The 16,660-nt window shown below is 38.1% G+C and overlaps 1 protein-coding gene and 1 long non-coding RNA gene across 5 annotated transcripts in view; one reads left to right on the top strand and one right to left on the bottom strand.

Moving 5' to 3' along the window:
* Positions 1-15,326: 15,326 nt before the first annotated feature.
* LOC140132797 (uncharacterized) overlaps positions 15,327-16,660 on the bottom strand; it is a 54,150-nt gene continuing 52,816 nt past the window's right edge. For all 4 annotated transcript variants that reach the window (XR_011855714.1, XR_011855716.1, XR_011855713.1 and 1 more), the window contains one exon: positions 15,327-15,972. This is a non-coding gene — a long non-coding RNA (uncharacterized lncRNA). The remainder of the gene's footprint in view (positions 15,973-16,660) is intronic.
* LOC140132795 (desmoglein-4-like) overlaps positions 16,317-16,660 on the top strand; it is a 33,002-nt gene continuing 32,658 nt past the window's right edge. Inside the window, exon 1 of the mRNA XM_072152023.1 lies at positions 16,317-16,518. Coding sequence (XP_072008124.1) covers positions 16,471-16,518 — 48 coding nt within the window. The 5' untranslated portion in view covers positions 16,317-16,470. The remainder of the gene's footprint in view (positions 16,519-16,660) is intronic.

The raw sequence follows: 16,660 nt of genomic DNA, 5'->3' as shown, positions 1-16,660 counted from the left end.
GCAAAACTGTTTAATCCTTGTAGGAAAAGCTGGTATTCCCCCAGTAAATAAACAAACTACAAACAAACATTCTGCCTGCTATCTTATCTATGTCACACTGTGGTGCGTTTGTGTTCAGCTATGTGTGATCGGACAACAATGGATCTCCTCTGTGTTTCTCCAGGAGTGGTTTGGCTTTGCAGGGTGGTAGCATATTTTCTCAGTGTGCAGAATGTTGATATTAAGCCACACCTGTCCCCTCCCAATATTTTACCGTCTATGTGTGCACAGGCTGTTCCCTCTATGCCTCGCTTAGATAATTGCACGTGAGGAACCGACCAGCACATGAAACATAAAATGTGACACAGGCATTTTATTGGCTTGTGAGTAGAGCAGACAGGTATCGCTGACAGAATCCCAGTTCCTAGTTTTCCTAGATTATGGTAAGCACAGTAATCTTTAGTCATATGGACGTCATGGTATAGACATATGACACTACCAAAAGCATAACAGTTACAAAGAAATGTTCACACTGTGGCATTAGTAAGCAGATAATTGTCATAATCCTTTTAAAGTGATATTCCAGCAAAAAACTATTAACTCCAATAAGGTAAATGAGAGAGAACGGCACAAAGCCCTCACTGCCAGTACATTCTCATAGCGATTGCCACCAGGTAACTAGTACTGGTGATGATTGATAGGGAATCCCTATTTTCAGATTTGATTTCTGTGACATGCCACCCAATCAACCATATATACTTGAGTATAAGCCGACCTGAGTATAAGCCGAGGTACCTAGTTTTACCACCAAAACTGGGAAAACCTATTGACTCGAGTATAAGCCAAGGGTGGGAAATGCATTGGTCACAACCTCCATGTATATAGCCCGCCAGCCCCCTGTAGTATATATTGCCTGCCAGCCCCCTGTAGTATATATTGCCTGCCTGCCAGCCCCCTGTGATATATATTGCCTGCCTGCCCCCTGTAGGATATATTGCCTGCCTGTCAGCCCCTGTAGGATATATTGACTGCCTGTCAGCCCCTGTAGGATATATTGACTGCCTGTCAGCCCCTGTAGGATATATTGACTGCCTGTCAGCCCCTGTAGGATATATTGCCTGCCTGCCAGTCCCCTGTAGGATATATTGCCTGGCTGCCAGCTCCCTGTAGGGTATATTGCAAATATTGGTATGCTTCTATTTCAAAGGATCTTCAAATCTCCAAGATGTATTATTGTTACTCGAGTATAAGCTGAGTTTTCAGCACAATTTTTGTGCTGAAAATGCCCCACTGAGCTTATACTCGGATATACAAAAAAAATAAACTAACTACTCACCATTCCAACGGCCCGAGCAGCTCCTCTTCATCTTCATGCCGCAGGTGCGCAACAGCTCTGTGGCTGCGCCTCTTCTGTTTTCATGTGCTGACATCACAGTTGTGTGCCGGCAGGACCATGTGCACTAAGCTGTCGCGGACCTGCAGCTGTCATGAAGACAGAAGAGTTGCGTCCATGGAGCTGTCGCGGACCTGCAGCATGAAGATGAAGAGGAGCTGCAGGAGACGTCGTAATGGTGTGTAGTTCGTTTTTTTTTTTTTTTTTATATACCCGTGTATACTCGTGTAACAATAATACATCTTGGAGATTTGAAGATCCTTTGAAATAGAAACATTTTAAAAATCCCTATAAATTAGACAAGAAAAACAAGATGTATATTTCTCCTTTATTAATTTTATTGTTCATGCTTAAAGTGTAAATAATCTACTGTGAATTCAATTGTTACATTCATCTTTCTACACATGTGATATTCCAATTTTTATCAATCTGCATCAAATGAGGTTAGTATAAGGGCAATATCTAGACAAAGCGGAAAGATGTAGCCCTTTATCCAGAAACTAGTGTTCATAGCAGTCACGGAATTAGTGCGCAAAGTACTCAAATTAATGACAACTAAGCGCACCAACTATGGCCTACAAGCTGGAAAGCTGTATTACAGCAAATTTATCTACAGATTGCAGCCCATTAAATTAGGTACTATATTTAACATCCATTAGTCCTAGTCATTGAGGACACTTGAAAGATTCCATCATTTGCAGTCACCAGTTAATTACAGGTCATCCTTATACCCAGTCATCTTGGACAAATTTATACCTCCACATGCCTCTAGTAGTATGCCATAAGGGGTTAAGGTAAACTTGAATCTATTTTTGAAGACTTTGATGGTAGAGCTATAAAGAGTTTTCCTAAATAAACAGAACGGGTTCAAGGAAGAATTGTTCAGTTCCGTTAACCCCTTCCAGGACTTGATGCAAGATTTTGAGAGAAGATTTCTAAACATGAAACATGATTTGATATACGATACCAATAATTACAAAATATTACAATACCATACTATACTAACATTACAACATACAACATGTAAACAGTTGGACATAAAAATGCCTTAAGCCAGTGATGGCGAACCTTTCAGAGCCTGAGTGCCCAAACTTCAACCAAAAGCCACTTATTTATAGCAAAATGCCAGCACAGCAATTTAAGCAGTAATTTATTGCTCCTTGTTCTTTGACAACTTTCAATCGTTCAGCCTCCCAAAAACACCAACGCAGTTGAAAGGAGGAGGGCAAATTTGCCTATCATGGTAGGAAGATTCTATAGGAAGATTCTTTGAGTCCTGTCTGGTGAACTTCATGCTGGGGCGATGGCCCAGGTGCCCACAGAGAGGGCTCTGAGTGCCGCCTCTGGCACCAGTGCCATAGGTTCGCCACCACTGCCCTAAGCCTTCACACATTTAAAGTGATATATTGTTACAAATGTTATCACTTCTTGGCAAAAAATGACTTATCTAAATAACCAAGCTTACTTTATAGATATAGTACCAGAACTAAGCTTGCTAAATAGATTAACTACCAGAAGCAAGTTTATTACACAGAAAATATACTAGGAATAATCTAACTACACAGATACAATGCTAAAACCATCACATAGATAAGAAACATACAGGGTTAATAATGAAAAGATGGTGTTTGAGTAAAGCAAAATGGCAAAAAGGTAGAATCCAAGTTGTATAATGACCAAAAATAATGAAAGTGAAGGTTCATAGTCTATGATCTTTATTATTATTATAGTACATTAATACTACCACTATACAGGCAGTCCCCGGGTTATATACAAGATAGGGTCTGGAGGTTTGTTCTTAAGTTGAATTTGTATGTAAGTCGAAACTGTATATTTTATAATGGAAGTTCTAGACAATTTTTTTCTTTTGCCCCAGTGACAATTGGAGTTTCAAAATTTTTGGTGTAATTGGACCAAGAATTATCAATAAAGCTTCATTACAGACTCATTACAGCTGATCATTGCAGCCTTGGACTATAGTAAAGCATCCAGAGAGCTTCACCAGAGGTCACAGTGGGCAGAGGGGACCGTCTGTAACTATGGGTTGTCTGTAAGTCGGGTGTCCTTAAGTAGGGGACCGCCTGTACTACTATATATTTTTTAAATATTTTAACAAATCAATCATCTAATTTTACCTCTGTTAACCATAACTCGTGCCTTGTAGCTCTTCTCACCAAGAATGTAGCCATATGGTCATATAGATCTTTGCAGCAATCTATTCCATGTAAAAAAGATATATGTATATATATATGCTTCTATGATGTCACCACTATTTGCCTAAATATCATGCCTGCGCACTGATATTAGTTCTGCACTGCCGCATTCAACTGCAACCACCACATTTCAACAGAGAGTGGTAGTGTCAAGCAAGCATGGTAGAAGTGCTGCAATAAAGCCAAAGCCCAAAAGGCCTTTAATAATTCCCAACCGTCCACCCCAAAAACACTGTTGTACAATTTACATATGTATATATAAATTTATTTTAAGGAAAGGAGCTCTGCAAAGACCTATCTGAACATATGGCTCCAATCTTACTTACAGATTTATACACCAGGAGAAATGGTTAAGGCCCCTTCTACACTCGCGAGTGTGATGCAATGAACTCGCATCACACTCGCAACGCATGCTGCTCGGATCGCACGGCCCGAATGCTGCACACCGGAAGAGAACTCAGAATGTCAGTTCAGTCCCGGTGTGCAGCGTTCGGGCCGTGCGATCCAAGCAGCATGCGTTGCGAGTGTGATGCGAGTGTAGAAGGGGCCTAACAGTGGTAAAATAAGATGATTGATTTCCTTTAACCCGATATGGAGAGAGGGTTCATAGATGGGTGTCACCGATGATTGGAACTGATTCTGCTACTGACACAAGTGTTAACCATTCAACATGGGTGTCGTCATCTTCTTAATTATGGCCACTGTGATCTAATAGGGGAGGGGGGGCAATCGTTGAATTCAATGCTGAGCTCTCCACCTTCATGACTCCCATGACAACCATTTTACAAAGTTGATTTTATGGATGTTAGTTGAGCCATGAAAGTAACATGAAAGATTCCTAAATGTATTTAGCTGCTGGTAGCAATTTATTAGGGCAATACCTGCTTACAGGTTCTGTTTAAGTAAACTAGTAATTTAATATCCCCTTTTTCCTATAATGGACATGTTAGGTATCCCTGTGTGTCCCAAAATGTCCCAAAAAGAATTATCAATATAATCATAAATGTCTAAATACCTCAAGCAATGATTTTTCGCCAACCATAAACATTTTAATAAAAGTGATCAGGTGGTACAGTTCCCATATTGGTTCCCCTAATGAAGCTATGTTCTACAGCGATACACCCACCCCCTCTAAATTGGTTGTATGTTTACTTTTTACATTCTTTATACTTACTTTGTACATGTGATTGTTTCTGTGGCACAGATATCTGTGTTTCGTTATATACATTGATCATTTTTGCCGTTTGATGACCTTGGGAGGATATATCTAGTTGTATAATATATATATATATATATATATATATATATATACAGGCGGTCCCCTATTTAAGAACACCTGACTTACATACGACCCCTAGTTACAAACGGACCTCTGGATATTGGTAATTTACTGTACTTTAGTCTTGGGCTACAATAAACAGCTATAACAGTTATCACAGGTGTCTACAATTAAGCTTTATTGCTAATCCTGGTTCTTATAACAATCCAACATTTTTAAAATCCTATTGTCACAGAGACCAAAAAAAATTTGACTTACATACAAATTCAACTTAAGAACAAACCTACAGACCCTATCTTGTATGTAACCCGGGGACTGCCTGTATATATATATATATATTACAATTACAAGCCGAGTGTGGGAAATGCATTGGTGACATCTCCCCAGTAGATATCCTGCCGGACCCTGCCCCATAGTATATAGTCAGCACCTGCCCCCCAGTATATAGCCTGCCAGACCATATCCCCCAGTATATAGCCAGCCCCCTGCCCCAGTATGAAGCCAGCCCCCTGCCTCAATATATAGACAGCAACGGGGGAAGCCAGAAAGGTGAGTTTTGATATATATTTTTTTACTCGAGTATAAGGCGAGTTTGGGTTTTCAGCACATTTTTTTGTGCTGAAAAACTAGGCTTATACTTGAGTATATATGGTATATGTATGTGTATTTTTTCTGTGTCACCATTTGAGTGTTTTTTACTATTATTTTGTTCTGTATAATTTTTTTATACATAAAGGCGGTGGATGGGTGCCAATTTTAATTTCTTTCCAGCTTCCTGATATATAGTGCTGAATATTAAATGGTGACATATAATCTATTCTGCAGAGAATAAGCCCTCATACATCTCTGTAAACGGAAATATAAAAAATAGTTATGGCTTTTGGAAGGTGGGAAGTGAAAAATGGAAAATGCAAAAATGGCTGCAGCATTAAAATGATGAAAAAGTCGGAAATGAAAACAGTCAGATATTAGTAACAGTCTGCTGGAAAATGGGTCGTATATGTTAACTAGTGGTAAATGAATGTGCATAGTCAGAAATAAGCATTTATAAGTGGTTATTCATGTCTGGATGGGTTGACTGATACAGCAATAAATGCATGATAATGTGTGTCATTCTAATTATATTAGTAACAAAATGTATGAGGAAACATGTCACATTGTAAACTCACACTCAATTAATAGTCTAGTGCATTAATATAAAAAAAATATTTTACCTATGCATGTATTTTACCAAACTAAATTTTTAAAGTTTTTTTTATTTATTGATATTTTTTTTAAGTTATTGATAGAATTTGTTATCAAAGTTTATACTAAGACTCGTATACCAACATTATGCTGCTTAATGTCATAAAGACAACACATTCACTCATTCCAGTGCCTTAACATATGCATACTGCAAAACTGATTTCATAGGAAGTCAATTAATGATAATTAGTATCTGGATCTGGATTCATCATAAAATATGTGTACCATGTTTTAGTGGTTGGAGTTGCTTGTGTAGGTTACTATAGTTGTAAAAATAGTTTACTACCTGCTGAGAACATTTGAAATACGGTACCTTTTATTACATACCATTAATAATATAATATCCCAAACATTTTGTCTCTACTGGCCATCTGGTAGCACCTCATCTTAGGTAAATTTTGGCTTGTTGAGCCAAGTTTGTAAAAATATATAATAAACTGTAACATTATATACAACCAGTAAGCTATTTTTGGATTATTGAGTTACATTGACAAGGTCCAAAAAGACAAATTCTATGTCCCCTAGGTAAAAGACTTTGGTTTCCTAAAACCTTACATAGTAGATTTTTTATTGAATAAAACAACATGTGAATGGAGTTTTAGCAGTATGTTTTCCATGTTGGGCCTGCAAAGAACTTATAGGAGAAACCAATGTACCGTATATACTCGAGTATAAGCCGACCCGAGTATAAGCCGAGACCCCTAATTTCAACACAAAAAACTGGGAAAACCTATTGACTCGAGTATAAGCCGAGGGTGAGAAATGCATTGGTTACAGCCTCCCAGTATATAGTCTGCCAGCCCCTGTAGCATACAGCCTGCCCAACCCCTGTAGCATACAGCCTGCCCAGCCCCTGTAGTAGGAAAAAAAATAACACTGTACTCATCTTTCCGACGTCCTCCATAGGTCCTCTTCTGTCTCAGACAGAAGAGGACCTATGGGTGACGTCAGAAAGGTGAGTTTTGTCTTTGTGTTTAGTTGACTCGAGTATAAGCCGAGTTAGGGTTTTTGAGCACAAATTTTGTGCTGAAAAACTAGGCTTATACTCGAGTATATAAGGTAAATATGGCAAATGCCTTGTGCTAGAAGTCCGCAGTAAAGACTATAACCAAGTTATCAGGTGAATTGATCAGAATGTAATACTGGAAGGAACTTGACCTTGACTGAACAAGTTAAACAACCTAGTGGATAATCAATCAACTGTAGGAACAAGAGTACAAATTGTTATGTTCTGTAATTAAGATTGACTATGTGGCAATGTGGTTACTATATCTATTGTTTGCTAATTTATTAAAGAAAAAAATTGACATTGGAAAGAATTATTAGAGAACAAGGTTAAATCTTTACTTCACTGTGGAGACACTTTAAAGCAATAGTCAAAAGAAATGAAACATAATTTTTTTTTGTTAAAATAAAACTTAGATAATATACTGTGTGTACTGCGGGTGTCTTGTGTTCCTAGTATATTATCAAAAGAAGAAGAAGTGTTATGCTTTATTTACACAAAAAATATGAATAATGGAATGGAAAATAAGTGTGCAGGATATCAAGAGAAAAAATCACAAAAAGGATCGAGTACAAAAATGAAAAAACTTTATTAATAAATTGGATGTCACACCCACCATGAATCACATCAATTGTAAAAGTTTAATTTAGAAAATAGCAAGGGGGGGAAAACAAAAGCCAAAAAACACTTACAAAACACTTCCCAAACAGCATAGCTTATCTGTAGTAACTAATCAGGTGACAATAGTCTGATTGTGACAAGGTGATATACCTATACCCCATGTGACTTGTAGAAGACGTGTTATAAAAGTTTAGAGGTATACTGCTTGTAAAATAAAAGCACCTAAAAGAGTATTGACATATATAATAGCACATCTCTAAATTTCTATTGTGACATGCTGTTTATGATAAAAGTTTGACTGTTCTTTATATCCATCACTGGTTCAAAGGAAATTTAGTACCAACTATAAACCTGCTTTAAGAAGGTTACTTATGTGAAACCTATGTATCACCATCTCCAGTATTCACCATTCTTAATACCTCACTACCTTTGGTGGCTAGTAGTTCCTAAAATAATGTTAAAAATATTATAAGCAGTAGTGGATTATAATATGGGCATTTTGGGTAGTCGTCTGAGGCCCAAGGTTCCAGTGCCTCATTTACCGTTACCAAATTTGATGCTGACAAAAAATTTATAACATAATGGGCCATATTTATGAAAAGTAGTCTACTATGTTCAGCTTGCCTAGCAACTGTGCAGAGTTTGTCATATTATTGAACATTGACCCATGGTCTTCAACTATCTGGCACACCCTGCACTGCTATGGAAGTGTGCACCATCTTTTTTGAGGTGCACCTATAACTTACAGCATGCAACACAATTCAGTCAAGTCGCTGTATTAAATATGTCAAAAACTAAACAATAACACACCCCTTAAAGTGCATATTTTTTCTGTCTTGTAAACACAAACCGCAAACACAAAACTGGCGCAGACACTCTATAAATAGCAGTCAGAGTTGACTGCAAGTTTTAGTAGACCCCTGGGCGACAGAGCCTCAGTGGGCCCCTTTACAGTCTCCTGTTCCCTAAAATATTCTCTAGTTTATCATACCAAACAGCCCCCTCATGGTAATTTTTATATAAAGCCCACCTAACCCCCTATGGATTCATAAGATACAGCCCCCAGCGTTATGTGTTCCCCCCAGGATTTCCGGGGGGGGGGGGGGGGGGTCAGGATAATAGAAAGAAGTGTCTTCAACCTTCTATATTGCTACTCTTATGGTGCATAAAGGGCAGAAAATTCCTTCTTCTCTTTTATGGCCTCTGTACATCACACACAACTATCCTGCATATATGAGAACTGAACTACTACTAGTGAACTTTCTATGGGACACAGTACTGTACTTTACATACAGGCAATGCAAAATACTACAGAAAAACTGTTTATGCGACACACCACAGTTTGGTATTAGTATTATAATTAGGCAAAAAGATCTTAAATATTCTCAAATGTTCCGTTTCAGACAGCCAATGGCACGTGTCTGTGTTAATCAGCTTCTGGTTATAAATTTACCTGATTGAACTCGAAATGATCTCATGAACATTTTGGATAAAAAAAAATACTTTCCAAAATGTTAAAAACTAGATGAATCTACAATATATCATCTTTGTACATTTTCAGAATATCTTGAACTAAAATATGTTCTGTGTCTATGTACCTTTATCTGTCATAGATTACCTCAGACAAAAGTCCCTGGCACTGATCTTGGCATAAGTTAAATGTTATATTTTATTATTTTAGTAGAGTGTGTGTTCACTTACTTCCCTCAATTTAAAGCAAGCATAACCAGCATAACCAACTATACCTTCTGTATCTCATAACTGCCATACCTACAATTTGCAACTTGCCAAAGTATTAACCCCTTAAGGACCAGGCCCATTTTCGTTTTTGCGTTTTTATTTTTCACTCCCCACCTTCAAAAATCTATAACTTTTTTATTTTTCCATCGGCTGTGTGATGGCTTATTTTCTGCGTAACAAATTGCATTTCGTAGTGATGGTGTTAAATATTCCATGCCATGTACTGGGAAGGCGGAAAAAAATTCTAAATGCAGTGAAAATGATGAAAAAACACATTTGCGCCATTTCTTGTGGGCTCGGTTTTTACAGCTTTCACTGTGCGCCCCAAATGACAGGTCTATTTCATTCATTGGGTCAATAGGATCACGGGGATACCAAATTTGTATAGGTATTATAATGTTTTCATACATTTACAAAAATTAAAACCTCCTGTACAGAAAAAAAATTATTCATTTTTCCATGTTCTTGCGCTAATAACTTTTTCATACTTTAGTGTACAGAGCTGTGGGTGGTGTCATTTTTTGCGACTTCTGATGACGTTTTCAATGCTTCTATTTTTAGGACTGTTCAACCTTTTGATCACTTTTTATAGAATTTTTTCTATTTTTCAAAAAGGCAAAAAAATGCCATTTGCGACTTGGGGCGCTATTTTCCGCTACGGGGTTAAACGCAGTGAAAAACGGTTATTATATTTTGATAGATCGGGCATTTTTGGACATGTCGATACCTAATGTGTTTATGATTTTTACTGTTTATTTATATTTATATCAGTTCTAGGGGTTAAAGAGGGGGGTGATTTGAATTTTTATGTTTTTTTAATATAATTTTTTTTTTTTTACTTTTTTTTATAAATTTTTTTTACTATTTTTCAGACTCCCTAGGGTACTTTAACCCTAGGTTGTCTGATTGATCCTACCATACACTGCCATACTACAGTATGGCAGTATATGGGGATTTTGCATACCATCTATTACAATGTGCAGTTTGCACATTGTAATAGATAGCCTCGATCATGATAGCCTCAGACCTTTGTGTGATCCGAGGCTGTCATGACAACGGATCGCCGCTCCCAAGTGACGTCACGGGGAGCGGCGATCGGAGCCAAGATGGCGGCGCCCATGCGCCACCGGCTCTTTAGTGCAAGCACTGATCGCGGGTGTTAGCGATGGGCGTTTGCTTCATTATGAAGCAAATGCCCGGGGAGTATGAAGAGGGCTCAGCCCGTGAGCCCTCTTCATACTCCCCCATGCGCAGAAAGACGTAAGGGTCTTATTGCGCTATGGGGTTAAAGAGAACCTGTCACCACGGACTTTATTTTCACTAAAGACAGGTTGCAGGTGCCCATTACAGCTGCATTGCAAATATGACCTTCTGCTTTCTCTAAGCATTTGCATTACTATATAATTGAGTGTTTTAACTTACCTTGCACAGTGACAAAATCCTCTGATAAGTCCCAGGATTGTTCCATTTCGCATGATTTAAAAAAGCAACACGTGAATTGTGCACTCCTCGGCTCTCAGCCCCCACCTTTCTGCTCCTTTTCCCACCCCACTGATGTTAGCTCACCTGGCTATGAGCTCTGTTCCTGTAATTAAAAAAGCAGGAGCTGTACAGTAGCGCAAAGGTGGAGGCTGAGAGCTGAGGAGTGATTGAGCCGCACAGACGAGTCACAGTAAGTGCAAAGTAAGTAAAAACACACAATTATATTGTATTGCAAATGCTTAGAGAGGGCAAAAAGGAATCTTTGCAATGCAGCCCTACTGCAAACTGTCTTTACTGAAAATGATGTCCCTGGTGACAGGTTCCTTTTAACTCGCTAGTCAATTCAATGTGACACATTTACTAAGCTCTGTGAACCAGTTTTCTGCCAGACTTTGCACAGTCTTTCTAGTGCAATCTGCTTGCACAGGTATTTAAGAAGTGTCTGCACCTCATATGTGTCGCACACGACCCTTCTGTGCCGCGGCTGCAGTAGTCTTCATGCGACACAAATTTCTACACTGAAGGGGGCATCCGATGCTCAGTCAGACCGTGCATTAGATTTACATGTTACACTATGCAGAGCCCCTCCCTCTCCCACTGTGTGCTGAAACTTCCTCTTCGATGTTCTGGTAATGCTCCCCAGGGTCCTGCAGGCTTATTAGCACAATTTTAAAAGTTGATTTTAGAATGAAGGAGGCCATGGATAACAAATATAAGAAGATTACCACAGTCACTGTGCCTGAATCTATGAGTAAGTTTCCCTGGTTTAGAATTATGGATTTTGATGACTTTACGCTATTTGTTCCTGGTTCTGAGTTTTTCCCCTTATTTTGTATAGAAAGGTTTCCTGACTCTTTCTCAAGGGTAGATCATGGGGAAGGTAGTTATTTTACATGCTCAATAGTTCCTTCCTTTTGGAGATACATCACTGCCAAGGGGATCTGGTAGCAATTAAATGATCCTTCACACTTGGCCAAGGAAAGGTTTCATGTACTTTATCCAAGTCAAAAGAAACAAACATTAGGCAAACGATTTTTTGTGCACAATCAACTGTACTCTGAACCCAACGTATTAACCATAAAGCAGTAGGTCCTGCACAATATGCAGCTCATAATCTTTACTTTACAGTCTCGGTAAATAGGTATATCAGAGGTCACCTTTTTCTATTCTTAACCCAATTCACTTAGTTTTTACCTTTTTCTGTAAATATAGTTAGAAGTCAACCTCTATTCTTGTTTTCAATTTCCATTATCTGCTCCTAATATCCTAAATATTGCACAGACATAGTACTTCTTATTAGAAACATTTCTATAGCTTTTCAGATTTTAACAATTTAATTCAAGAAAATTATTTATTATTTCCCTTTAGGCTTTCTATCCATTTCATCATTTATTAGCTTTATTTTAAGAGAAGCTCAGCTGTTGGGAGCTGACGTAATTTTCCTGTTGTATACTGGTCACATTATTGGCACACATTTGGGAAATGTCACACTGTTCGCACAGGTTTCCTTCCTAACTGAAGCTAAACTTTCCTACTTAAGCCGCACTGGACATTTAAACAACTAATATACAGTAAAACACTTGCCTTTAGAACTGATTAAAATATAAAACAGCAGTCTCTTCAAACATTTTACAAGAATTCTTAGTTTTTCCCCTGCTTTGGCCTTGCTTTTGATAGGAATGGATAAGCTCCCTCAACCCTATAGAGTGGTAACCACACACACCCTTGTGCTTGTCATAACTAGACACTGGAAAGAGGTAACCTGCCCAACTGCGTTTATGAAAAATACATACATCTCCTAGAAAACAGATACCACAAATTTAAAAAAGATTGGGACTTCTGGATAGCGAGCCCTTACCACTAAGAGTAAATTTTGAGTATTCTCAGGTCACTGTTATTATGGTTACTGTTTTTGTGTTTACGACGGTTTCCATGTTAACCTATGTCCAATATGCCTTTGAATGATATGCAATATAATATTCGATTGTATTATTAATGCCAGCTTTAACGTACAGAACATATCTATGCAAACTAAACCTGTACCAAAGCAGAGAGAAATCTAGCAACAAGACTCAAGGTGATGGACTGTAAATAAAATTAAAACAACCTGCTTTGGCTAAGACAAGAATCCCAATGTACAAATTTTTATGTTGGAATATTATGTATTATGTATGTTTATGAAAAAATAAATAAAAGCAAGTTTAAAAAAAACAAGAATTCTTAGTCACCAATAAAACATGTTATGAACCTAAAAAGCTGTATTGGTAAGGTAGTAGGTGAGGGACTCCTAACTTCAAAAGCCCATTCCAATATCAACAATGTCCTCCCCATCCTCACCTAAATGGACAGGAGTAGATTAAGATTGCCATGGGCACTGGGCTGTATGAATATTATGGTCCCTACAAGTCTTGAATCACTTCCTACATATGGTTCTAGAATCACGCTTCTTGAGGAATGGATGATGCCTCCATTGTCCCTGCAGTTTCAAGACATTTGGAGGCCCTTCAAAGGTCCTGAATGGCTCTTGTGTACATTTGTATCAAAAGCAGGAACAGCTGTAAAATTTGGTTAGTGGTTTGGATGGTCCTGGGCCCCCGGGAAGGCTTGGCCCCTGGACTAAAGCCCAAACATCTTATATTATAATCCACTACTGTAAAAGGAGTGTTGCAGGTACATTGCCTCACCAATACTTTTTATGGGACTGCCAGATATTTACGTAGAACGTAGAACTCTCATTTTCAATGAGTTGGATAGAGTCGCTGCCTTGACCTAGTCATGGCCAAATCATAGCTTCATACGTTTCTTCTCTGATTTTCAGGCACAATATCACATTGGTAGTCCAAGCTAAAATCGCAGATCATTCAAAATGAACAAAGGTCCATATTAATTAAGTTTACATTTACCCACATCAATATAAACACCAATACTGGATAATTTATCAAAGATTTAAAGAGGCCGAAAAAAAAATTAATGCAAAAAAGAAAAGTTCTATTTATCAGTGTTTTTAATTGATGTGTCCCATTACTGAAGTTAGAGACAAAAGATAATTCAGACCCTAATGACCTGATGATACTTGTTCTATGTTAGACATTTGTTTGGCGCATAAAAGAAATCCATCCTGTCAAATTCCTGTTTTCCTACTAAGAAGACACATTCGAGCAGTGGGCACAGAAACCTATTATAAGCTCAAAGTATAACTGTCATGAGATAATTTCTAATATTGTGAGTGGGAGATGTAGTGACCATTTTTATAATATACTTCATTAACAAATTCTGCTCAGTTTGAACAAAAATAATCAAGCTTCTCCCTCCCACAGAGATCCATATTCTGTACAATGTTCATCTATGGAGGCTGCATAAGCTCACATCTAATCTCCTTGTGTGTGTTTAAACAGCTCTGAGATGGGAGGGTTAACCCCTTTACTTTCAGCTTGATGTTTGAATATAATGTTCATAGTATAATACAGCATGGGAGAGCAGGAAGGGTTAACACTCACAGCTGTGTAACAAACAGGAGGGAAAAGAGAGATCTGTCTTCAATATGACAGATTTGCCATAGCGATGTAGGAGTAACATGGTAACTGAGGGGCACATTGTAGCTTCTTTTTCTACAAACTTGTTCACAAAGCTCCCACACACTAAAAATCATCTGAAATGAAGGCTACACTTTATATTAATTGTCCAGTCAGGAGTTCGCGAGTCACACGTAAGTCAGCTACTACAGTACTGCCTGGCGTCTTTAATGTAAGCTGCAGTGTATACAGGGAGCCTCATGTAGTCTTCTACGTTCCTCTAAATTTGTCATAGGCCCATAATATAGTTTAATCTCTCCCCCTGCAGCGGTGGCTCTTTGAATAGGGGTATGATAACCTCCAAGAATGCAGTTTATTTAGAAAGTATTTTTATTAAAACAGAAGATGTAGTGCAGATAAATTAATCTGTGCTAATTGACCAATAAGAGACAAGCTGGAGAACATACATTTTGTTAAAGGAAATTATTACCATGGAAATGTCTCATTTATGGCAGAATTTATACTTGGAGAGGGAGGCTCTCACAAAGCAGCTGCCCTCCATGACTAAGCTCACAGGAACCAGGTCCTCCTGGTCCCTGACGCCCAGGAAGAACACCTTGGCTAGACTATTTTTTCAGATCCTTGACAGAAATTGGCAAGTTATTGGGTCTTGCTAGATAGGGTTTCCCCAACCTTCTGTTGTTGTAGATCTAATTGAACATGAACATTTTTTTCTTAGAAATCTCCTCATCTCTAAATATAATCTACAAAAAAAAATGATCCACTAACTAATCCTGTTATTTTCCTCTGGTCCTCTAATCCAAAACCATTATTTTTGGACAGTAGAGGGAATGGATTAGACCTTATAGGTTTATTTAATATATTTAGGCCTATTGTCAATTTCATATAAACAATTTACACTGAGTTACCTAAGTAGAGGCGAGATGGACAACTGAGAGCCCACATGTAAGAATAATGTATGGACATTTCTGGTAGTATTTCGTGAACTGTTTATTTGCTTTAACCAACAAAGAGGGAGCCTATATGTAACATCTAATTTAATGGCTATTTAACTAGTAGTGATGAAGGGTAAAGAGTGGGTTAAGAAAAGTGGAGGAAAAGTGTTGATGGAAACAATGCATATGGTCAATTTTGCATATAGATGATGCTTGAATGAAAACTTCCATGTTGGCCCCCTCAGGGTCAGACTATGGTTCCTTGCGGCTACCAGATAAAAATAATTGTGAGACCCATCATTATTGTCCCCCAGGAAATAGATCTTATTAGCCATCAAATAATGGTAGCTTCTGCTGTACCTCTGGGGTCCAGTATTAAGTTAGAGAACGGGGCTGCGGGAGGAACCTCTGGTACTCTGGTGAGCTAGTACAACACTGGACCCCCTGAATGGTCTTAGTCATTGTTCAGCTGATCTGGTTGCACTTGTAATATATCCACCTATGAGCACTAATTGTAGATGGGAAAAATCTTTACTTGTTCAAGACCTATAAAAATTAAGAAACAATAAACATTCAATAACTAAAAAGCTTGTGAAATTGTAATACATACTTAAAAATCCCATAGGTTCCATTAGTTTACTGTTACTTTGGTCAGAAAATAATGACCCCCCCAAAGCATACTTTTCATTGAAGTGTAATAAATGACACAAAATGGTTTGTCTATTCTGATTAATTTGTACATTTGTCATAATGCATTACTTGGGAATGGTTTCATAGCAATAAGATGCAAGGTGTGTCTGAATAGTGAATTATCCAGCTGCAATAATGATGCTGTCATGTGTTTCAGGTGAGACCAACCCAAGATTATGGGTGGAGAAAAAGACTCTTCTGTTCAGCATCCACGCTCATCCCTTACTGAGGGAAATCTTTAACATCTACTTGTGAGAGCAGCCAAGAACAAGAATTGCTTGACTCCAACAGTGAGTGTGGGATAAGCAGCAGGTTCACCAAGGACTGTGGCTGATCGCACAGGAAAAGCACACAATGGACTGGAAGATCGCTGCACCTTTTAGTGTCCTCATCATTTTAGCGGTGAGTAGGTTTTTTTTTTTTTACAAATTTTACATAATCAGGGGATTTAAGGGAAAGCTTAATAAACTGATAGTTGGTATGTAAGTATGGGGAGATCAGTCATTTTTCTCTGACTTTTGGACACTTGAGGTTTCATGTTCTG

The sequence above is a fragment of the Engystomops pustulosus genome, chromosome 5, assembly GCF_040894005.1.
Source record: "Engystomops pustulosus chromosome 5, aEngPut4.maternal, whole genome shotgun sequence".
Lineage (NCBI taxonomy): Eukaryota > Metazoa > Chordata > Amphibia > Anura > Leptodactylidae > Engystomops > Engystomops pustulosus.
This window is presented reverse-complemented; position numbering and strand designations above follow the sequence as displayed.